The 24,563-nt window shown below is 37.1% G+C and overlaps 1 protein-coding gene across 2 annotated transcripts in view; it reads left to right on the top strand.

The window, feature by feature from the left end:
- GRSF1 (G-rich RNA sequence binding factor 1) overlaps positions 1-24,563 on the top strand; it is a 60,085-nt gene that overhangs the window by 29,542 nt on the left and 5,980 nt on the right. For both annotated transcript variants that reach the window (XM_077137055.1, XM_077137056.1), the window contains exons 4-6: positions 1,778-1,921; positions 2,444-2,579; positions 24,340-24,524. In XM_077137055.1, the coding sequence (XP_076993170.1) occupies positions 1,778-1,921; positions 2,444-2,579; positions 24,340-24,524 (465 nt within the window). The remainder of the gene's footprint in view (positions 1-1,777; positions 1,922-2,443; positions 2,580-24,339; positions 24,525-24,563) is intronic.

Genomic DNA, 24,563 nt, shown 5'->3' with positions numbered 1-24,563 from the left:
AGTTAAACTCATGTGTTAAATCCTGTCTTCTTTGTTATAACTCTGCCTCCTCTTTTGATCCTCCTCCCAGACTTTAGGGATATTTGGGCAATGACCATTCTAACTCCTTCATATTGTAAAGGGCATTGATATTATGGGTTACAGGGATGCAACTAGTTGATGCGCTTGAAGAGACTGGTAACTCTGGGTTTCAGGGCTTATCTGGCCTGGGAGCCATCTGGAGGTTTTAGGTTTCTGAAAAATAAACTTAGTGAGTGAAACTGCTATAAAGAGTCTCAGGTTGAGCCTTAGGTATTCTTTAGGGTTTATAGGAATACTGTTGGTTGGGACTTGGCATACCATGGCCATTAGCAATATCTAGCTGAAGCTTATATAAGAATACCTTCCAGGGTAGCCTCTTACTTTATTTGAACTTTCTTAGTCACTGATAACCTTAGTTTGTTACATTTTTACCCCTTTTGGACAGGTAGGCATTGTCAAGTCCATGGTACCAGGTCCTGGCTCATCTCTGGGAGTCATGTCCCACGTTGCCAGGGAGATTTACTCCCCTGGATGTCATATTCCATGTAAGGGGGAGCTAATGATTTTACTTGCAGAGTTGGGCTTAGAGAGAGAGGCTACATCTGAGCCACAAAAGATGTTCTCTGAAAGTACCTCTTAGGACTTATACGTAGGGCTTAATTTCTCTGTTATAGAAAAAGTTTCATAAGGGCAATCCTCAAGATCAAGGGCTTGGCCTATTTATTTGGGATCCCCTTAGGTTTGAGAGAGTAACGGTGATTTCCTAGCTGGGAAAGTTTAATAGTTCCGTATTTTTTCTCTAGTCCCTCGAGGGACTTTGCCAATAATTTTTAATTATTTTCCCAACATACTCTGAATGTGTCCAGAATTACAGAAATTGGAAGGCCTCGTTCAGAAATGGGTTGACTTTTACAATGAGGATTTATTAGCTTACAAATTTACAGTTCTAAGTCTGTGAAAGTCCCCAAATTATGACATGAACAGAATGATACCTTCTCTGAACAAAGGCTGCTGGCATCTGGGACTACCTCTTTCACATGGGAAGGCTCATGGCCAGAACGAAACTGTCCTTTCTACTTCTGGTTTCATTGGCTTCCTCTCTGAGCTTCTGTGGGTGTTTCCTTGTCTCTGAGCTCATCTGGGGTTTTCCTGAGCTCTCTCGGGTGTTTTCTGTGCATCCTTTATCCTTTTATAAAGAACTCTTGTAAGGGGGTTAGGACCTACCTTGAATGGGATGGGTCAAATCTCAATTGAAATAACCTAATCAAAAAATCCCTCCTATAATAGGTCTGCACCCAGAGTAAAGGATTAAAAGAACATAGCCTTCTTTAGGATATATAACTGCTTCAAACTACCATAGTGTGTGAAGCCAGATTCTGGCTTTCCATATCATTACATTAGTAGTTTATACTTTTCAAGGAAGTTTTCATTTGATCCTTAACGATAGTGAAATAGTAGATATTAGGAATATGCCATTATATGGCTTGTGAAAATGAAACACAGGGATAGTCTGAGTTTCCTATTTGTAGCAGATCAGGTTTATCCCACAGATTATGAGGATTAAATAAATTATGCCTGGCACATAGTAAATATTAAATAAATGCCATTAATATTTTCTGCAAAGGAGTATATACAGATTGAAAATTATGGTAGTTTTTGAATTTTTGATAACTCATCAAGCAATGTTTTTTTGTTGTTGTTGTTGGCGTCTTCCTTCTTTCTTTTTTCCCATACCTTTTGTGCTCTTTCTTTGTAGTATATGAGATAAACAATGAAGATGTGGATGCCTTAATGAAGAGCCTTCAGGTCAAATCTTCACCTGTGGTAAATGATGGCGTGGTTCGTTTGAGAGGACTTCCTTACAGTTGCAATGAGAAAGACATTGTAGACTTCTTTGCAGGTGCTTTTCTATTATATCATGTTTAGGGCCTCATATATGCAATTATATTAGTATTTTTAGGGGGAAGCTCGACCAAGATTTCCAATATTTATAGATTTATTTAAGAGTTTTTATCCATCGGGCAGATCTTTGAGATCGGTAGCCTTCAAAATGATCGGAAGAAATATTCTGTCACATTTTTATTTTCTATGATAATAGCAACTTATACAATTTGAAAGTATTTGTCTATAAATAGTCACCATTAGTAGTGATCTCTAGTGTATAATTAATGGCCAAAATAAAATTTAAAGAGTAAGAGTTCTAAGTTTTAGAGAGGGTGCTTGATCTCTACATTTTTGTTCATTCTGGAGATATTGGTATGTAGTTATTATTAACTTAGGTTGCATAATTTTCTTCCCAATAGTTATGTATCAACCTTTGGGACTAGCAAAATGGCATAAAAATTTTATAGTCACATGAATGAATGCCTGAGCAAAAACATCCTTTGGTATCACTATTTGTAATAATTTTTTGGTGTCTTAGGACTGAATATAGTAGACATTACTTTTGTCATGGACTATAGAGGGAGAAGAAAAACAGGGGAAGCCTATGTGCAATTTGAAGAACCAGAAATGGCAAATCAAGCCTTGTTGAAACACAGAGAAGAAATTGGTAACCGGTGAGTGAAGCAGATACTAATGATACTAAAGTATCACACATCAGGTCATTTTGTGAAAACACTATGTAATATGACTGTAAAAACTTCAAAGCAGAGAAAAGTGTGAGGAACCATGAAATGTCCATCATTTGGATTATTAACATTTGTTGTATTTCCTTTATCTGTTTTTTCAGTATGCATCTTTATAAAAAAAACATTTTCTTACGTAATCACCATATCATCACATCTAACAGAATTAACAGTTTAATACTAATTAATGCCTAATTATAGTCATATTTTCCAAATTATCCTCTACATATTTTTTCTAATACTTTATTTTTAGAACATTAAAAAAAATTGTCTTTGTTTTTATTTGAGAAGTTCTGAGTTTACAGAAAATATAGTCACTATGTACTCCCCCATCATTAATAATTTGGTCTAGTGTGGTTCATTTTTTATAGCTGATGAAATAATATTATCATAATTGTATCGTTAAACTAAAGTTCATGTTTTAAATTAGGTTCTTTCTGTGTATATTATACAGGCCCATGTTTGTTTTTAAAATTTTTATTCTAGTAAGATATACAACCTAAAATGTCCCCTTTTAACCACATTTTGAACCACATTCAAAAACGCTACCATCCCAAAAAACCTTTGCATCATCCCAAACAGAAAATATACAATTTAAGCATTAATTCTCCATTCCCCATACCTATCCTGACCGTTGGCAACCTGTACCGTAGTTTCTGACTCAGTGAATTTTGCCCATTTTTATTATTTCAAGCCAGAAAGATCATGCAGTATTGTTTGTTCTTTCATGTCTGGCTTATTGCACTCAACATGATGTCTTTAAGGTTCATCCATGCTGTCTCATGGATCAGAGTTTCATTCATTTTGTGTAATAATGGAAAAATATTCCATTGTGTGTATGTATATTCCACATTATATTTATCCATTCATCAATTCCTTGATACTTGGATTGATTCCATCTTTTGGCCATTGTGAATAATGCTACTGTGTACATTGGTGTGCAAGTATCTGTTCAAATCCCTACTTTCAGTGCTTTTAAATATATACCTGGTGGGATCACTCAGGTGATATGGTAATTCGATACGTAACTTTCTGAGGGACCACTAAACTGTCATTCACAGTAGCTGCACAATTTTACATTGCTACCAGCAATGAATGAGTGTTCCTCTCCACCCTTGTATTTTTCTGTTTTTCTGGTTTTGTTTTCTTTAGTTGCAATTCTAGTGGCTCTGAAGTTATATCTCATTGTGGTTTGTTTTTTTTTAATTTTTAAATTTTTAAAAAAAATATGAAAACAAAGAAACACAAACATTCTTAACATATGAGCATTCTGTTCTACATATATAATCAGTAATTCACAATATCATCCCATAGTTGCATATTCATCATCATGATCATTTCTTAGAACATTTGCATCAATTCAGAAAAAGAAATAAAAAGACGGCAGGAAAAAATTCATACATACCATACCCCTTACCCCTCCCTATCATTGATCACTAGCATTTTAATCTAAGTTTATTTTAGCATTTGTTCCCCCTATTATTATTTTTATACCGTATGTTTTACTTTTCTCTTGATAAGGTAGATAAAAGGAGCATCAGACACAAGGTTTTCACAATCACACAGTCACGTTGTGAAAGTTGTATCATTAGACAATCATCTTCAAGAAACGTGGGTACGGGGACACAGCTCTACATTTTCAGGCAGTTCCCTCCAGCTCTTCCATTGCATCTAGACTAACGAGATGATATCTATTTAATGCGTAAGAATAACCTCTAGGATAACCTCTTGATTCTCTCACCCATTTGGAATCTCAGCGATTGACACTTTGTTTTGTCTCATTCCCCCTTTTGGTCGAGAAGGTTTTCTCAATCCCTTGATGCTGAGTCTCAGCTCATCCTAGGATTTCTGTCCCACATTGCCAGGAAGATCCACACCCCTGGGAGTCATGTCCCATGTGGACAGGGGGAGGGCAGTGAGTTTGCTTATTGTGTTGGCTGGAGAGGCCACATCTGAGCAACGAAAGAGGTTCTCTTGGGGGTGACTCTTAGGCCTAATTTTAAGTAGGCTTGACCTATCTTTTGGGGGTTAAGTTTCATATGAACAAACCCCAAGATTGGGGGCTCAGCCTATTGCTTTGGTTGTCTGCAATGCTTGTGAGAATATTAAGAATTCAACTTGGGGAAGTTGAATTTTCCCCCTTTCTCACCATTCCCCAAAGGGGACTTTGCAAATACTTTTTTATTCACTGTTCAAATCCCTCTGGGATTTATCAGGGCATCACTCTGGACAATACAACAAAATCTCATGCCCTACTCAAGGTTCCATGTACTTATGGTGTTCAGTTAAGCTGTCTACGTAAGTTATATTAGGAAATGCACTAGTCAAAATATAAATTTTGTACCAAATAAAGATTTTTGCTTTAGTCTCACACAAATCAGTTAAAATTTTAAAATATTGATTACCATCAATTTCAACACCCTGCAGTAATGACATTCCTATGTTCTTCTCATGCAAAAACGAGTTTTTAAAATTTGTACATTTAGTCACTATATACATTCTAGTTATACCATCTCAGTCTTTATCTTCTATCTTTCTTTCTGATTTCATTTGTGCCACCAGCCCTTCTCCCTCTATCATTCTCACATTCAGCTTCATTCAGTGTTTTGACATAATTGTATTATAGTTAGTGGTCTAGTTTGCTAGATGCCGGAATGCAACACACCAGAGATGGATTGGCTTTTAATAAAAGGGGATTTATTTTGTTAGTTCATCAGAGGAAAGGCAGCTGACTTTCCACTGAGGTTCTTTCTTATGTGGAAGGCACAGGATGGTCTCTGCTGGTCTTCTCTCCAGGCCTCTGGGTTCCAACAACTTTCCCCGGGGTAACTTCTTTCTGCATCTCCAAAGGCCTGGGCTGAGCTGTGAGTGCTGAGATGAGGAATGCCAAGCTGCTTAGTTGTGCTACGTTGCGCTCTCTCATTTTTAAGCACCAGCCAATTAAGTCAAACTTCACCAATTGCAGCAGACACGCCTCCTAGCCAACTGTAGATGTAATTAGCAACAGGTGAGGTTCACGTACCGTTGCTGCAGCAGCAAGACTAGGTATGCTCACCTGGCCAAGTTGACAACTGAATCTAACTAATACAGTTAGGTAGTATTGTGGTATCCATTTCTGAGTTTTTTTCAATCAGTCCTGTTGCACAATCTGTATCCCTTCAGCTCCAGCTTCAGAAACAGCTTCAGCTATTTCTATCTCCTGATGGTCTCTTTTACCAATGAAATTCTCCAAATTTATTCACTAATGTCAGTTCATATCAGTGAGACCATGCAGTATTTGTCCTTTTGTTTCTGGCTAATCTCACTCAGCATAATGTTCTTAAGGTCCATCCATTTTGTTACATACTTCATAACTTTATTCTCTCTTACGACTGCATAATATTCCATTGTATGTATACACCACAGTTTGTTTAGCCACTCATCTGTTGATGGACATTTTGGCTGTTTCCATCTCTTTGCAATTGTAAATAATGCTACTGTAAACATTGGTGTGCAAATGTCCGCTTGTGTCCTTGCCCTCTTGTCCTCCGAGTAGATACCTAGCTGCGGTGTTGCCAGTTCATATGGCAATTCTATATTTAGCTTCCTGAGGAACCTCCAAACTCCCTTCCACAGTGGTTGTACCATTTGACATTCCCACCAGCAGTGGATAAGTGTGCCTCTTTCTCCACATCCTGTCCAGCACTTGTCATTTTGTTTTATTGATAATAGCCATTCTAGTGGGTATGAGATGATATTTCACTGTGGTTTTGATTTGCATTTTCCTAATAGCCAGGGAAGTTGAGTATCTCTTCATGTGCCTTTTGTCCATTTGTATTTCTTCTTCTGAGAAGTGTCTGTTCAAGTCTTTTGCGCATTTTGTAATTGGGTTGGCTGTCTTTTTGTTATTGAGTTGAACAGTCTATATATTTTGGATACTAGACCTTTATCTGATAATATTGTTTCCAAATATTGTTTCCCATTCCAAATATTGTCTTCGATGTACGAAAGTGTTTAAGTTGGAGAAGTTCCCATTTATTTATTTATTTATTCATATTTATTTCTTTCTTCAGTGCTCGTCCTTTGGGTGTAAGGTCTAGGAAACCGCCTTCTATTATAAGATTTATAAGATATCTCCCTGCACTTTATTCTAACAGTTTTATGGTCTTTTATCTAATGTTTAGGTCTTTGATCCATTTTGAGTTAATTTTTTATAGGGTGTGAGATAAGGATCCTCTTTCATTCTTTTGCTTATGGGTATCCAAGTGAACAATTAATTCCTCAATTTTTGCCCTTTCTTTTTTGATATAGGCATTTAGGGCAATAAATTTCCCTCTTAGCACTGCCTTTGCTGCATCCCATAAGTTTTTGATATGTTGCGTTTTCATCTTCATTTGCCTCGAGATATTTACTGATTTCTCTTGTAATTTCTTCCTTGACCCACTGGTTGTTTGAGAGTGTGTTGTTGAGCCTCCACATATTTGTGAAGTTTCTGCCTGTTATTAATTTCCAACTTCATTCCTTTATGGTCTGAGATAGTGTTTTGTATGATTTCAGTCTTTTAAAATTTGTTGAGACTTGCTTTGTGACCCAGCATAGGGTCTATCTTTGAGAATGATCCATGAGCACTTGAGAAAAAGGTGTATCCTGCTGTTGTGGGGTGAAATGTTCTATAAATGTCTGTTAAGTCTAGCTCATTTATTGTGTTGTTCAAATTCTTGTGTTTCGTTATTGATCCTCTGTCTAAATGTTCTGTCCATTGATGAGAGTGGGGAATTGAAGTCCCCAGCTATTATGGTAGATGTGTCTATTTCTCTTTTCAGTGTTTGCCGCGTGTATTTTGGAGGATTCTGGTTTGGTGAATAAATATTTATGATTGTTATGTCTTCTTGTTGAATTGTTCCTTTTATTAATACATAGTATCCTTCTTTGTCTCTTTAAACTTTTACATTTGAAGTCTAATTTGTTGGATATTAGTATAGCTACTCCTGCTCTTTTCTGATTGTTATTTGCATGAAATATCTTTTCCCAAACTTTCACTTTCAACATATGTTTATCTGTGGGTCTAAGATGCATTTCCTGTAGACAGCATATAGATGGATCCTGATTTTTAATTCATTCTACCAGTCTGTGTCTTTTGATTGGGGAGTTTAATCCATTAACATTTAGTGTTATTACTGTACAGGGAGTACTATCTTCTACCATTTTGCCTTCTGAATTTTATATGTCATATCTAATTTTCCTTCTTTTTATCTTCACTCATAGTCTTCCTTTCTGTACTCTTCTCCACACTTCTCTCTTCTGTCTTTTCTTATCTGTTTCTAGTGCTCCCTTTAGTATGTCTTGCAGAGCTGGTCTCTTGGTCACAAATTCTCTCAGTGATTTTTTGTCTGCAAATGTTTTAATTTCTCCCTCAATTTTGAAGGACGATTTTGCTGGATATAGAATTCTTGGTTGGCAGTTTTTCTCGTTGAGTGTCTTAAATATATCATCCCACTGTCTTCTCGCCTCCATGGTTTCTGCTGAGAAATCTATGCATAGTGTTATTGGGCTTCCCTTACATGTGATGGGTTGCTTTTCTCTTGCTGCCTTCAAGATTCTCTCTTTCTCTTTGACCTCTGACATTCTGATTAGTAAGTGTCTTGGAGTACGTCTATTTGGATCTATTCTGTTTGGGGTATGCTGCACTTCTTGAATCTGTAATGTTATGTCTTTCATGAGAGTTGGGAAATTTTCAGTGATAATTTCGTCCATTAGTTTTTCTCCTCTGTTTCCCTTCTCTTCTCCTTCTGGGACACCCACAACATATATAATTGTGTGCTTCATGTTGTAATTCAGTTCCCTGAGTCCCTGCTCATATGTTTCCGTTCTTTTCCCGCTATTTTCTTTTGCTTGTTGGATTTCAGATGTCCCATCCTCCAGTTCACTAATCCTATCTTCTGCCTCTTGAAATCTGACTTTGTAGATTTCCGCTGTTTTTTTCATCTCTTCTCCCGTGCCTTTCATTCGCATAAGTTCTGTGATTTGTTTTTTCGGACTTTCGATTTCTTGTTTTTGTTCATTTCTTGCCTTCTTTACATCCTCCCTCAATTCATTGATTTGGTTTTTGATGAGGTTTTCCCCATCTGTTCAACTATTCTGAATTAATTGTCTGAACTTCTATATCTCATTTGAATTATTTGTGTTCCTTTGACTGGGCCATATCTTCAATTTTCCTGGTGTGATTTGTTTTTTTTTTTTGCTGGTGTCTAGGCATTTAATTACCTTAATTATTTATTCTAGAGATTGTTTTCACTTTTTTTTCCTTAGGATTATTTGCGGGGTGACATTGTTGTCTATCTGTTCTTTGACATTCAGTTCACCTTATTCTAGTCCTTTAGCTTAGGTTTTGTTTAATAGATCGGAATTTTTCAGTTCTTTTGTTTCTTGCCCTGCCTGTATGTTACCTTTCCCCCACCCCTTTGGAGGGTCTACTTGGTATTATAGATCCCACTCAGGTTTTCCTGGACCAAACTGGTCTCCTCTCAGGAGGAAAGAGTCACCTGCATCAGTTTTCCCTGAGGGTGAGACCCAGCAGATGGAACGATTTTCCTATGAAGTCTGTGGCGTCTGCGTTTTTCTCTCCTGCCCAGTGTGTGGCGCTTTTCTGCCTGCACATCTCACCAGCATAAGTTGATGAGGTACCTTTAACTTCAGCAGACTCTCCCTGCTGGGGACGTGGTGAAGACAGAGGAGAGGTTGTAGGCTGGCTTTAATCATTTCCCTTTTCCAGACCCTGGGGTCTGAATTCCTTGAGGGTGGGATTCCACCTGAGCTGGGCCCTATGCCTCAGGCAGTGGAGCCTGGGAAGCCTTGCAGCTATATCCAAAGAGTAACCAATCCATAGAAACACAGCCACAAAAGAGAAAAAGAAAAGTCCTTTTCAGAGCAGGACCTGTTCCTCACGTTTGCCAATCAAGAGCTTAAGTAGGTACCTTGCTGTTTGTATCTCCAGGTCCTGTGTGCCCCATCCTTTCTTGCAGGGCCCAGACCTTTTGAGATTCAAAAGTACCTGTTTTTTTTTCTTTTGTTTTTTTCTGTCAGCCCTGTCCCCTTTGCGCTGGGGCAGTAACTAGCGACCTCTGCTTTTACACAAGGTTCAGCTGAGCTGGGGGCCTGTTCTAGTTTGCTAGCTGCCGGAATGCAACACACCAGAGATGGATTGGCTTTTAATAAAAGGGGATTTATTTTGTTGGTTCTTCAGAGGAAAGGCAGCTAACTTTCCACTGAGGCTCTTTTCTTACGTGGAAGGCACAGGATGGTCTCTGCTGGTCTTCTCTCCAGGCCCCTGGGTTCCAACAACTTTCCCCGGGGTGACTTCTCCAAAGGCCTGGGCTGAGCTGCAAGTGCTGTGATGAGGAATGCTGAGCTGCTAGCCTGTGCTACATTGCGTTCTCTCATTTAAGCACAAGCCAATTAAGTTAAACGTCACTCATTGCAGCAGACACGCCTCCTAGCCGACTGCGGATGTAATTAGCAACAGATGAGATTCACCTACCATTGGCTCATGTCCACAGCAACAGAACTAGGTGCTTTCACCTGGCCAAGTTGACAACTGAATCAGGGCCTATTTTTAGTAGTCAGAATTTGTTAATAAATTCCACAGTTGGACTTTGGTTGTGCTCAGCCCCTGCTACAGTAAAGTCACTTTCCTTTCCCCTCTGGAAAGCAGCCTATGGGGAAGGAGTGCCAGCCACCATGGCTTGGGGAACTCATGGTTCTGGGGGGGGGGCGGGGCCCACAGCTGGTCCAGCTGGTCCAGACTGGGGTACGCTGTGTGTCCAGTCACTGATGTGGCCCCACAGTTGTTCTATACTGTTTCTGGCTATTCGCTGCTCTGGAGGACAAACTATATCCCATACTTTCTGAGCCACCATCTTGGCTCCTCTCCACTCATTGTGGTTTTGATATGCGTTTCCCTAATGGCTAATGAAGTTGAGCATTTTTTCATGTGTTTATTGGCCATTGTTATATCTTTTTTAAGAAATGTCAATTCATGTCTTCTGCCCAGATTTTGGTTGGTTGTTTGTCTTGTTCTTGGAGGATTTCTTTATATATTCTGGGTATTAAGTCTTTATCAGATATGTGGGTTCCAAATATTTTCTCCTATTGTGTAGGTTGTTTTTTAAGTTTCATAATTAAGTCCTTTGATATACAAAAGTTTTAAATTTTGATGAGGTTCCATTTATTTATTTTTTTCTTTTTTCTTTTGTTTGTGCTTTAGGTATGAAGTCTAAGAAAACATTGCCCAACATAAGGTTCTGAAGATACATCCTTAATTTTCTTCTAGGAATTTAATATTTTTGATTCTTATATTTAGGTCTTTGATCCATTTGAATGGATCCTTGTATATAGTGGGAAGTAGGGGATCACCTTCATTCTTTTGCATCTGGGCAGCCAGTTTTCCCAGCATCATTTCTTGAAGAGAGTGTTCTTTTCCAATTTGAGTAGAGTTGGCACCCTTGTCAAAAACGCGCTGGCCATAGGTGGGAAGATTTATTTCTGAACTCTCAATTCATTTCTGTTGGTCAATATTGTATTGCGTGAATATCATGCTGTTTTGAGTACTGTTGCTTTGTAATAAATTTTATGATTGGGAAGTGTGAATCCTTCTACTTCATGTTTTTCAAGATTATTTTGGTTATTCAGGAATAACCAAATTTTACTAATCTTCCTCAAAAATTTGATTGGCTTTCTATTTCTGCAAAGAAAGTCGTCAGAATTTTGATTGGGGTTGTATTGGATCTAGAAATCGTTTTGGGTGGAATTAACATTTGATGTAGTCTTCCAATTCATGTGCATGGAATGCATTCCATTTATTTAGGTCTTCTTGATTTCTTTTAGTAGTGTTTTGTAGTTTTCTGCATAAAGTCCTTTACATCCTTGGTTAGATTTATTCCTACACATTTGAACCTTTTGTGCTATCATAAATAGAATTTTTTTCTTTCTATCTTCTCCAGATTGTTCATTATTAGCGTACAGCAGTATTACTGATATTGGGGTATTGATGTGTATCCTGCTACTTGCTGAATTAATCTATTAGCTCTAGGAGCTCTGTTGTGGATTTTTCAGGATTTTCTGCATATAAAATCATGTAATCTGTAAATAACAAATGTTTTACTTTTCCCTTTTTATTTTGGAGGCCTTTTATTTCTTTTTCCTGCCTAATTGCTCTGGCAAGATTTCTAGTGCAATATTGAATAATCGTGGTGAAAGTTGGCATACTTGTCTTATTCCCAGTCTTAAAGGGAAAGCTTTCAGTCTTTCACCATAAAGTTTGATGTTAGCATGGATTTTTCATACATGCCCTAATTGAGGCAGTTTCCTTCTATTTCTGGTTTTCTAGGTTTTTCTTTGTCAAGAAGGGGGGCTGGATTTTGGCAAATGCCTTTTCTGTGTCAATTGAGATTATCATGTGGTTTTCTCCTACATTCTGTTAATGTGCTTTATTGCATTTATTTTTTTTCTTATGTTGACCAACCCTGCATACCTGGAAGTATTCCCACTTGATCATGGTATATACTTTGTTTACTGTGCTTTTGGGTTTGCTTTGCTAGTATTTTATTGACAATTTTTGCATGTATATTCATAAGGAATATTGGTTCATAATTTTCTTTTCTTATGTTATCTTTATTTGACTTTGGTATTACTTTGGTGTTTGTCTCATACAGTGAATTAAGGATTGTTCTCCCTCCTATTTTTTGGAAGAATTTGAGTAGGTTTGATGTTGATTCTTCAAATGTTCTTTAAAATTCTCTTGTGAAGCTATCTAGTCCTGAGCTTTTCTTTTTGGGTAGCTTTTTGATTACTAATTCAGTGTCTTTACCTGGTTATTTGTCTGGTTAGGTCTTCTGTTTCTTCTTGAGTCAGTGTAATAAGTTTGTGGGCCTCAATCTTTCATCTGTAAATTAGGAAATTGGACTAAGTGATTCTGTTTCTTTTTGAGTCACTGTAGGTAGTTTGTATGTTTCTGGGAGTAGGTCCATTTCATCTAGGTTATCCAGTTTGTTAAAGTATGATTACGCATAGTACCCTCTTAGAATGATTTTTTATTTCTTTTGATTGGGAGCAATTTGTCCCTGTTCATCTCTGATTTTAGTTATATGTGCCCTCTTTTTTTTTGTCAGTCTAGCTAAAGTTTGTTTTTTCGCTCTTTTTTTTAATTTTGTTGATCTTTTCTATTGCTTTTTTATTCTTGATTTCATTTATTTTTGCTCCTCCTTTTGTTATTTCCTACCTTCTACTTGCTTTTAGTTTAGCTTCATAAACCTTCCAGTTTTTTAGATCCTCCATTGTGAGTTTAGGTCTCTGATAAGAGAGCTTTCATTTTTTTTAATGTAAGCGTATGGAGCTATAAAGTTCCCTTTCAGTAATAAAGCCTTTGCTTCATCCTATAAGTTTTTTTTGTTTGTTTTTTGTTTTTCTTTTATTTTTTTTAACTTTTTTATTAATTGAAAAAAAATTAACAAAATATTAAGATATCATTCCATTCTACATATACAATCAGTAATTCTTAATATCATCACATAGGTGCATATTCATCATTTTTTAGAACATTCGCATCGATTTAGAAAAAGAAATAAAAAGACAACAGAAAAAGAAATAAAACGATAACAGAGGAAAAAAAAAGATTATGCATACCATACCCCTTACCCCCTCACTTTCATTTACCACTAGCATTTCAAACTAAATTTATTTTAACAATTGTTCCCCCTATTATTTATTTTTATTCCATATGTTCTACACTTCTGTTGATATAGTAGCTAAAAGAAGCATCAGACACAAGGTTTTCACATTCACAGAGTCTCATCGTGAAAGCTATATCATTGTTCAATCATCATGAAGAAACATGGCTACTGGAACACAGCTCTACATTTTCAGGTGTTCCCTCCAGCCTTTCCGCTACATCTTGAACAACAAGGTGATATCTACTTAATGCATAAAAATAATCTCCAGGATAACCTCTCGACTCTGTTTGGAATCTCTCAGCCATTGACACTTAGTCTCATTTTACTCTTCCCCCTTTGGTCGAGAAGGTTCTCTCAATCCCTTGATGTTAATTCTCAGCTCACTCTAGGGTTTTTCTCAGTCCCTTGATGCTGAGTCTCAGCTCATTCCAGGATCTCTGTCCCACGTTGCCAGGAAGGTCCAGATCCCTGGGAGTCATGTCCCACGCAGAGAAGGGGAGGGTGGTGAGATTGCTCGTCATGTTGGCTGGAGAGAGAGGCCACATCTGAGCAACAGAAGAGGCTCTCTTGGGGGTGACTCTTAGGCCTAAATTTTAAGTAGACTTGACCTATCTTTTGTGGGGTTAAGTTTTATGTGAACAAACTCCAAGACTGGGGGCTCAGCCTATAGCTTTGGTTGTCCACACTGCTTGTGAGAATATCAAGAATTCAACTTGGGGAAGTTGAATTTCTCCCCACTCTCACCATTCCCCAAAGGGGGCTTGCAAATACTTTTCCAGGCACTGATCAAATCAGTCTGGGATTCATCGGGGCATCACTCTGGACAAACCAACAAAATCTCATGTCTTACCTGAGATTCCAAGTACTTATGACGTTCAATCAAGCTATCTACATGAGTTATATTAGGAAATGCTCTAGTCAAAATATAAATTTTGGCAATTAAACAATTAAACATTTTTTGCTTTAGTCTCACACATAAGGTGACATATTAAAGTATTAATTATCATCTATTTTCAGCACCCTGCAATAATGACATTCCTTTGTTCTTCCTCATGCAAAAACATTTTTAAAATTTGTACATTTCACTATTATTATACACTCTAGGCATTCCTAGATTATACCATCTCGATCTTTATCATCTATCTTTCTTTCTGATTTCATTTATGTCCCCAGCCCTCCTCCCTCTATCATTCTCACATGCAGCTTCATTCAGTGTTTTAACATGATTACATTACAGTTAGGTAGTATTGTGCTGTCCATTTCTGAGTTTTTATATTCAGTCCTGTTGCACAGTCTGTATCCCTTCAGCTCCAATTACCCAATATCTTACCCTATTTCTATCTCCTGATGGTCTCTGTTACCAAGGAAATATTCCAAGTTTATTCACTAATGTCAGTTCGTATCAGTGAGACCATACAGTATTTGTCCTTTTGTTTCTGGCTAATCACACTCAGCATAATGTCCTTAAGGTCCATTCATATTGTTACATACTTCATAACTTTATTCTGTCTTACAGCTGCATAATATTCCATCTTAGGTAAATGCCACAGTTTGTTTAGTCAGCTGTCTGTTGATGGATATTTTGGCTATTTCCATCTCTTGGTAATTGTTAATAATGCTGATATAAACGTTGGTGTGTAAATGTCCATTTGTGTCCTTGGCCTCGTGTCCTTTGAGTAGAGACAGCATATAGATGGGTCCTGTTTTCTAATCCATTCTGCCAGACTATGTCTTTTGATTGGAGAGTTTAATCCATTAACATTCAGTGTTATTACTGCATGGGTAGTACTTTCTTCTACTATTTTGCCTTCTGGATTTTATATGTCATATCTAATTTTCCTTCTTTTTATCTTTACTCATAGTCTTCCTTTCTACACTCTTCTCCACACCTCTCTCTTCTGTCTTTGTATCTGTCTCTAGAGTTCCCTTTAATATTTCTTGCAGAGCTGGTCTCTTGTTCACAAATTCTCTGTGATTTTTTTGTCTGAAAATGTTTTAATTTCTCCCTCATTTTTGAAGGACAATTTTGCTGGATATAGAATTCTTGGTTGGCAGTTTTTCTCTTTTAATAATTTAAATATATCATCCCATTATCTTCTCGCCTCCATGGTTTCTGCTGAGATCTGCGCACAGTCTTTTTGGGCTTCCCTTATATGTGATGGATTGGTTTTCTCTTGCTGCTTTCAAGATCCTCTCTTTCTCCTTGACCTCTGACATTCTGATTAGTAAATTTCTTGGAGTATGTCTATTTGGATCTATTCTCTTTGGGGTATGCTGCACTTCTTGGATCTGTAATTTTAAGTCTTTCATTAGAGTTGGGAAATTTTCAGTGATAATTTCCTCCATTAGTTTTTCTCCTCCTTTTCCCTTCTCTTCTCCTTCTGGGACACCCACAACATGTATATTCGTGCGCTTCATATTGTCTTTCAATTCCCTGAGTCCCTGCTCATATTTTTCCATTTTTTCCCCTATAGTTTCTGTTTCTTGTCGGATTTCAGATGTTCCGTCCTCCAGTTTTGAAATTCTGTGTTTTGTCTCTCGAAATCTACCATTGTAGGTTTCCATTGTTTTTTTCATCTCTTCTACTGTGTCTTTCATTCCCATAAGTTCTGTGATTTGTTTTTTCAGACTTTCAGTTTCTTCTTTTTGTTTTTTCCTTGCCTTCTTTATATCCTCCCTCAATTCATTGATTTGGTTTTTGATGAGGTTTTCCATGTCTGTTCGTACATTCTGAATTAATTTTTTCAGCTCCTGTATGTCATTTGAATTGTTGGTTTGTTCCTTTGACTGGGCCATATCTTCAATTTTCCTAGTGTGATTTGTTATTTTTTGTTGGCGTCTAGGCATTTAATTATCTTAATTAGTTTATTCTGGAGATTGCTTTCACTTCTTTTATCTAGGGTTTTCTTGCTGGATGAATTTGTTGTCTATCTGTTCTTTGACATTCAGTTCAGCTTTATCTGGACCTTTAGCTTAAGTTTTGTTTAACAGAGGAGAATTTTTCAGTTCTTGTTTTCTTGTTTCTTGCCCTGCTTGTGTGGTGCCTTTCCCCCCCACACACTTAGGAGGGTCTACTTAGATATTTTAGACCCCAGCCAGATTTTCCCAGACCACCTGGCCTCCTGTCAGGAGGAAAGAGTCACCTGCATCGGTTTTCCCTGAGGGTGAGACCCAGCAGGTTGAAAGACTTTCCTATGAAGTCTCTGGGCTCTGTTTTTCTTATCCTGCCCTGTGTGTGGCGCTTGTCTGACTGCAGGTCCCACCAGCATAAGATGATGTGGTACCTTTAAATTTGGCAGACTCTCCCTGCTGGGGGCATGGTGGAGACAGAGGAGAGGTTGTAGGCTGGTTTTAATGGCTTCAAATTACCAAGCCCTGGTGTCTGAATTCCTTGATGGAGGAATTCCATCTGAGTTGGGCTTCACCCCTCCCCTGGGGAAGGCACAGGCTCCAGACAAGCCCCCAAAAGAGTTCACTTCTGCCTATGCCTGGGGCAGTTGCAGCCTGAAAAGTCCTACCGCTATATCCAAAGGCAGTCAAGCCTTTGTAGATACACAGCTACAAAAACCTCTGTTTCCTTCTTTTTTTTCTCCCTTTTTCTGTCAGTCCTGCCCCCTTGGCACTGGGGCAAAAATGAGCAACCTCTGCTTTGATCAGGTTCACCTAAACTGGGGGCCTATTTTTAGTAGTCAGAATTTGTTAATTAGTTCCACAATTGGCGTTTGATTGTGCCCAGTCCCTGCTGCTGGTCAAGTCCTTTCCTTTCCTCTCTGGGAAGTGGCCTGTGGGCGAGGGGCGCTGGCCACCGCAGCTTTGGGAACTCACGGTTCCGGGGGGTGCTCGCAGCCGGTTTATCTGGTCCAGACTGGGGTACGCTGTGTGTCTGGTCACTGATGTGGCCCAAGGAGCCTTTCTGTACTGTTTCTGGTTATTTAGTAGTTGTTCTGGAGGACGAACTAAAACGTACACGTTGTTAAGCTGCCATCTTTACCCGGAAGTGGACTCATTCTATAAGTTTTGATGTATTGTATTTTCATTTCCATTTGCTTCAAGATATTTCCTTATTTCCCTTGTGATTTCTTCTTTGACTCATTGGTTGTTTAAGAGTCTGTTGTTTTAATATCTACATGGTTGTAAATTTTCCATCTTTTACTGATTTCTGACTTCATTCCATTGTGGTTGAGGAAGATTCATTGTATGATTTCAGTATTTTTTGATTTATTGAGACTTGTTTTGGGACCTGTCATGTGCTCTGTCCTTCAGAATGATCCATGTGCACTTGAGAAAAATGTGTATCCTCCTGTTGTTGGGTGAGGTCTTCTATACAGAAGACCTGTTTGTTCTGATCGTTTTACAGTATTGTTCAGATCTTCTGTCTGGATGTTCTGTCCATTGTTTTATTTTTTGTTTTTGGGTGCTTGTGGTGCATGGGCTGGGAATCGAACCTGGGTGTCCAGCATGGCAAGTGAGCATTCTACCACTGAACCACCTGTGCACCCTCTAACCGTTATTGAGATTGGTGTATGAAAGTCTCATACTATTAATGTCAAATCATCTATTTCTCCCTTCAGATCTGTCAATATTTGCTTCATATATCTTGGGGCTCTGCTGTTAGATGCATATATAATTATTTCTTCTTGTTGAATTGACCTCTTTATCAGTATATAACAACCTTCTTTGTCTCTTGTAACAGTTTTTAAAAATATTTTTATTTAGAAATCTTCACAGGTATATATTCCATACATGGTATACAATCAGTGGCTCACAATAATTTCACATAGTTGTATATTTATCACCATGGTCATTTTTTACAACATTTGCATCACCCTGGAAAAAGAAATGAAAAGAAGAAAGAAAAAACTCACATATACAGTACACCTTGCCCCTCCCTTTCTTTGACCACTAGTATTTCCATCTACCCAATTTATTTTACCCCTCTATTATTTATTTATTTTATCCATATTTTTTTACTAATCTGTCTGTACCCTGGATAAAAGAAGCATCAGAAACAAGGTCTTTTAACAGTTTTTTATTTAAAATCTATTTTATCTGATATTAGTATAGCTCCCCCTATTCTCTTTTGGTTGTTACTTGCATGGTTTTCCAGCCTTTCACTTTCAACCTACTTGTGTCTTTGAATTTAAGGGGAGTCTCTTGAAAACAGCATATGGTTTAATCATGCTTTTTCAACCATTTTCCAGTCTCTGCTTTTTTACTGGAGGGTTTAGTCCATTTACATTTAAAGTCACTGCTCTTAATGCAAGACTTTCTTTGGCCATTTTGGTATTTTGACTTTAATTGTTTCTCCTTTTTTGACCCTCAGTTATTCCATAAATGCCTATTTTCATATTTATTTTATTTTTTGTATTGTACAATTTTTTTCTCATTTATTTCTGAATACATTTTCATAAGTTTTCTTATTGGTTAACATGAGACCAACATTCAGTGCCTTAAAATGCAACAGTCATTCCTGACTGATACCAACCTGACTTCAGTGGTATATACACACACCAGTCTTACTCTTCTCTGTTCCCCTACTTTTTTGTTCTTTGTGTAACAGACTATAACTTTATACATTGTATGTTCAAAACCATAGATTTATCATTACTCTCTGTACTTTTGCATTTTAGAACTTGTAAGATGTAAAGAGTGGAGTTGTAGACCCAGAAATAGAATGTAATTGTACATAAGTACTGTAGTTTATAGTTACCTCGTGCTTACATTTAGCAGAGGTCCTTCTTTCTTTTATGCCACTTTGAGCTGTTGTCTCGTGTCCTTTCCTTTCAGTCTGAAGAATTCCCTTTAGCATTGCTTGTAGGACAGGTCTGATGGGGATTAATTCCCTCAGCTTCTGTTTTTCTGTAAATGTCTTAATCTCTCTTTCATTTTTTCAAAGAAAGTCTTGCTGCATGTAAAATTCTTGATTGGTTTACAGTTGGTTTCTGATGAGAAATTGTACAAAATGTTACTGAGATCCCCTTGTGCCTAACTTATTGCTTTTTTCTTGCAGCTTACAGAAGAACACTCTCCTTGTTCTTGACATTGGGCTGTTTTACCTTGTGTCTAGCTGTGATTCTATTTGAGTTTATCCTGTTTGATGTTTGTTGGTGTATATTCATGTTTTTCATTAAGTTTGGGAAATGTTTTACTATTACTTTTTTGAACATTCCTTCTGCTCCTGTCTTCTCCTTATGGGACTGCCATAATGCCTATACTAGTATGCTTGATGATGTCCCACAAGTCTCTTCCTCTGTTTGCTTTTGAAAATTCTATTTACTTGTGCTCCTCAGCCTGATCATTTCAATTGTCTTGTCTACAAGATCGCTGATTCTTTTTTTGCCAACTTGAATCCTCTATTGAAATGCTCTAGGGAATTTTAAAATTTCAGTTATTGTGATCTTCAAGTCCAGTATTTCTGTTTGGTTCCTATTGAAAAATCTCATGGAGATTCTCATATTACTCATTCATTTTTCTCATATCCTTTAGTTCTTTCACTGTGTTTCCCTTTGTCTTCTTGAGTATACTGAGGGTCTTGTGTATGTGCGTGTGCGTGCGTATGTGTGTACACTGCATGGTGGGGTCACATTTCATTCTTTTTTCCATGTGAGTAGCCTGCTATTGCAGCATCATTTGCTGAATTTTTTTGTTGGTTTATTTGTTTTTTTTTTTTTTTATTTGAGAGAGGTGAAGTGCATGAGCCAGAAATTGAACCCCAGTCTCCTGCATGGCAGGCAAGAATTCTACCACTGAACTACCCTTGTACCCTCTGAGGATCTTTGTTTTTGTATCTTTATCTGATATGTCTTAAGTATTGTCCTCTTCGTTGATGGTTTCTGGATTTTTAACTTATTCTTTTAGATGTTCTATCATTACCTGTTTCTTGGTTTGCCTTATAATCTTTTGTGGCATATTGTACATTTTAATATTTTAAAGGTTGACTCTAAGATTTAGTCCCTATCCATTCCTTAAGTTTGTATCCAGCTGGTGACGGAGATTTTCTTCAGTGCCAGGTACTAACAAAAAAGAAACAAACCATGGGAGAAAGCACGTCTCACAGTCTTGCATATTCGTTCTGCTTTGGTTGGTGGTCTCCTTTGGAGCTTAGCTGTCCTATGAAGATCAGCCTGCAACACATGTGAAGGGCAAGTTCTTCTGTTTTATCTGAGTCTCCGTGGAGTCATGGAGCCTGCTTCTTTCCTGGGCTTGTATTTGCTAGTGGCCTTTGAAATTCCCCTGTTTATAGTTTACATGTGTTCAAATGCTCCCTCTATCCCTTTGAAATAGGCTGCCACTCTTTCCTGGGTAGTTTGATGTTGTACTGTGTAGATAGTTCTTTACCCCAGACTTCTCAAACTTAGTTGTTGCTTCCACTGCTTTAGTTTCTGTGCAAGCTGCTGTCTCTGCCTTTAGTGTAAGTTTCTGAGACAAGTTTTCCTTATTCAGGCTTTCAGACTTCTCTATGGGATAGATAAGCACTGGCGTACTGGCATCCCAAGATATGCCTAAGAATTATGGTATTCCATCAGGAATAGGACCATCCACCCACAGTGAGAGCACAGGCTGGCTCCACACTGAATTGAGGAAGGGGTTCAAGGAGGAACTAGCAAGGACACCATGAGGTTCTCTTACCGTTTTCAGGTTGTTTTGTTTTTTTTTTTAATAAATATTTTAATTGTAAAAACTTAACATACAAACAAACATAGAAACATTCTGACATATAAACATTCCATACATGGTGTACAATCAGTTGCTCACAGTATCATCACATAGTTGTTTATGCATCACCATGATCATTTTTTTGAACATTGCATCACTCCAGCAAAAGAAATAAAAAAGAAAAGGAAAAAGCTCATACATACCATATCTCTTACCCCTCCTTCTCACTGACCATTAGTATTTCAATCTATTCAATTAATTTTAACCTTTGTTCCCCCTATTATTTATTTTTTCCATATTTTTTATGCATTTGTCCATACCCTACATAAAAGGAGCATCAGACACAAGGTTTTCACAATCACACAGTAACATTGTAAATGCTCTATCTTCATACAGTCTTCAAGAAACAAGGCTACTGAAACACAGCTCTACAGTTTCAGGTGCTTCCCTTTAGCCTCTCAATACACCATAAACTGAAAAGGTATATCTATATAATGTGTAAGAATAATCAGGCTGCTTTTTTTCTTGATTTGTTAGTTTTCTCATTACTGCAGTTCTTTAACTGTTTTCTGGAACTTTGAGGGATATGGCTATACCAGGTTTTGCTAGCTCTTCAAAGATTCTGTGGGAGGATGGCATCCTGGATCATTTTACACTGCCATCTTGGTCATCTGGAAGTCTAGGGCAGTTTTTGGTTTACTGAAATATTGTATGGAAAGCATAGCGTTCCCGTATACTCACTTGCCACTGCCACAAAGTTTTTCCTATTATTAACATCTTGCGTTAGTATGGTACATTTGTTACGATTGATGAACTAATCAATAATGTTATTAAAGTCCATGGTTTACATTAGGGTTCACTCTTTATGCTGTACAGTTGTATGGATTTTGAGAAATTCATAATGTGTGTCCATCCTTACAGTGACATAAGGGTATTTTTACTGTCCTAATAATGTGCTTTTGCTCTATCTGTTCATCCCCTCTACCCCAAAACTGTGGCATCATTGATCTTTTTTATTGTCTATATAGCTTTGCTTTTTTCCAGAATGTCATATAGTTGGAATAAAATAGTATTTAACCTTTGCAGATTGAATTTTTTTCACTTGACACCATGCATTCCACCTTTCTCCATTTCTTTTGGTGGCTCATATCTTTTTGACAAATTATATTAAATTCCAAGGAATGGATATACCCCATTTTGTTTATCTACATGTTGGTTGCTTCCAAGTTTTGGCAATTATAAATAAACCTGCTATAAACATTCATGTGCTTGTTTTTGCATGGACATAAGTTTTCATCTCATTTGGATAAATATCTTGGAGTGTTTTTGCTGCATTGTATAGTAAGTCTATATTTAGGTTTATGGGCAACTGCCTGTCTTCCAAAGTGGTCTTACTATTTTCCATTCCCACCAGCAGTGCATGAGAATTCCTTTTACTCCATATCCTTACCGGCTATTGTTGTCAGTATTTAGTATTTTAGCAATTTAATAAGTGTATAATAATATCTTGCTTTAATTTGCAAGTCCTTAGTGACATGATGTTGAACATTGTTTTTATTCAGTTGTCTTTAAGAATTGAGACTATTGATTACAGTTCAGCAATTTCACGTATTTCTCTCTAGCTACTCCAATACTACAAAAACTGAAAAGGGATATCTATAAAGTGCACAAGAATAACCTCCAGAATGACCTCTTCATTCTATTTGAAATCTCTCAGCCACTGAAATTTTAGCTTCATTTCTCTTCCCCGTTTTGGTCAAGAAGTCTTTCTCAATCCCATGATACCAGGACCAGGCTCATCCCAGGGAGTCATATCCCATGATGCCAGGAATTTTTACACCCCTGGGAGTCATGTCCATATAGTGGGGAGGGCAGTGAGTTCACCTGAAGAGTTGTCTTAGAGAGAGAATGCCTCTTACCTTTGAAAAAATTGAGGCAATTGTTCTGTACAGTGTATTACTTTCTAGGTTTGTTTTATTGTTTCCTCATGATGTCATTAACTTTTTCCTTTATCTTCTTTTGTTTCCTGAAAACTGAAGTCTTTCAGGTTAACTTTAGTTTTTAAAAATTTAATTGTAGTAACATAAATATAACATCAAATACCGTATTAACCATTTTTAAGTTTACAATTTAGTGGTATTAATTTCTTTTACAAAGTAAAAAAACTATTAATTGCATCACCACCATCCATTACCCAGTTTTTCCCTTTACTCCAAGCAGAAATTATCTATTGATCAATAACTCTCCAATACCCCATCCCCAGTTTAACATTTTAATAAGAATACTCTATAGGTAATGCTGAATACTGCATATCACACCACATGAGGTTCCATGTAATGATAAATGGGTTCATTTTTGTTTTAATTTTGACTGTGGAGGTGTAGTAAAATTAGTGTCAATTTATAAATCACTTTTTTTCTTTGCTTGCCTTTTTTACTCAGCTCTTTTGAAGTTGAAAAAAAGATGCCATTTCAAAGCTCCACTGTATTACTGTATCTGCTTACAGATCTGAATAAAAGGACTTTGAGAATTTTTAAATGAGGAAAGTGTATGTAAATCACTGTCACCATTATACCCAGTTAGAACTGACATTTAATGCTTGAATTCTTGGCGAAGGTCTAGAGAATTTAGCTTTTCATATACTGTGACTTTTAATTCCTTACATTAATGTACTTAATTTCCACAGAATTGAACTACACAGCTTCAAGCAATTATTAACCAATTTTAAAAAAGTCTTTTTAAATTTTTATTTATTTTTGTTACTAATTACTGGTTAATCCTTTTTTATGTATTCTGTTAACTTAACATGGTTGTCCTCATGAAGCAAATTAGTGGAAAACATTGTTAAAATGTGTATGAAGATAACTATTATCCTTGGCGGGGGAGACGAGGACTAAATTGGTGACCCGCCATTGTGAGAGTACTTCTTCATGGGCTGGTATCTGTAGTCATTCTTACTTTTTTCCTCTAGTTACGTTTGGACACCTGTGTTCATACACTATTGGAATTATAATATACATGGTTTAGTTTAAATGAGTTCAATTTAAAATTACTTTGTACAATTTGTGCCATTTAACTTTTTTATTAGTTCATTTAGCGTATATTTATTGGACACCTTCTGTGTACTAGGCATTGTTCTAAGTGCTTGAAAAAATCAATGATAAAAAAAACCCAAAATTCCTGCCCTCATGGAGCTTATATTTTCGAATTTTTATCTATTTATGATTGTGGTGTATCCAAATCTTTGTCTTGCCTATTTTTTATTGTCTGCATCCCTGAAATATTCAAAGCCATTTATGTCTACAACTCATTCACCTTTGCTTTGCTAGGTATATAGAGATATTTCCAAGCAGAAAGAATGAAGTTCGAACACATGTTGGTTCTCATAAAGGAAAGAAAATGGCATCATCTCCTACTGCTAAATACATAACTGAGCCAGAAATGGTCTTTGAAGAACATGAAACAAATGATGATATTCGACACATGACAGCTTTTGAAAGTGAGAAGGAGATAGGTAAGAACCTTTCTCTTCTTGAGACTCATGGGTATCTAT

This window comes from Tamandua tetradactyla, chromosome 19 (assembly GCF_023851605.1).
Source record: "Tamandua tetradactyla isolate mTamTet1 chromosome 19, mTamTet1.pri, whole genome shotgun sequence".
In the NCBI taxonomy this organism is placed as follows: domain Eukaryota; kingdom Metazoa; phylum Chordata; class Mammalia; order Pilosa; family Myrmecophagidae; genus Tamandua; species Tamandua tetradactyla.
Note: the sequence above shows the minus strand (reverse complement) of the source record. Positions and strands in the feature narration are given on the sequence as shown.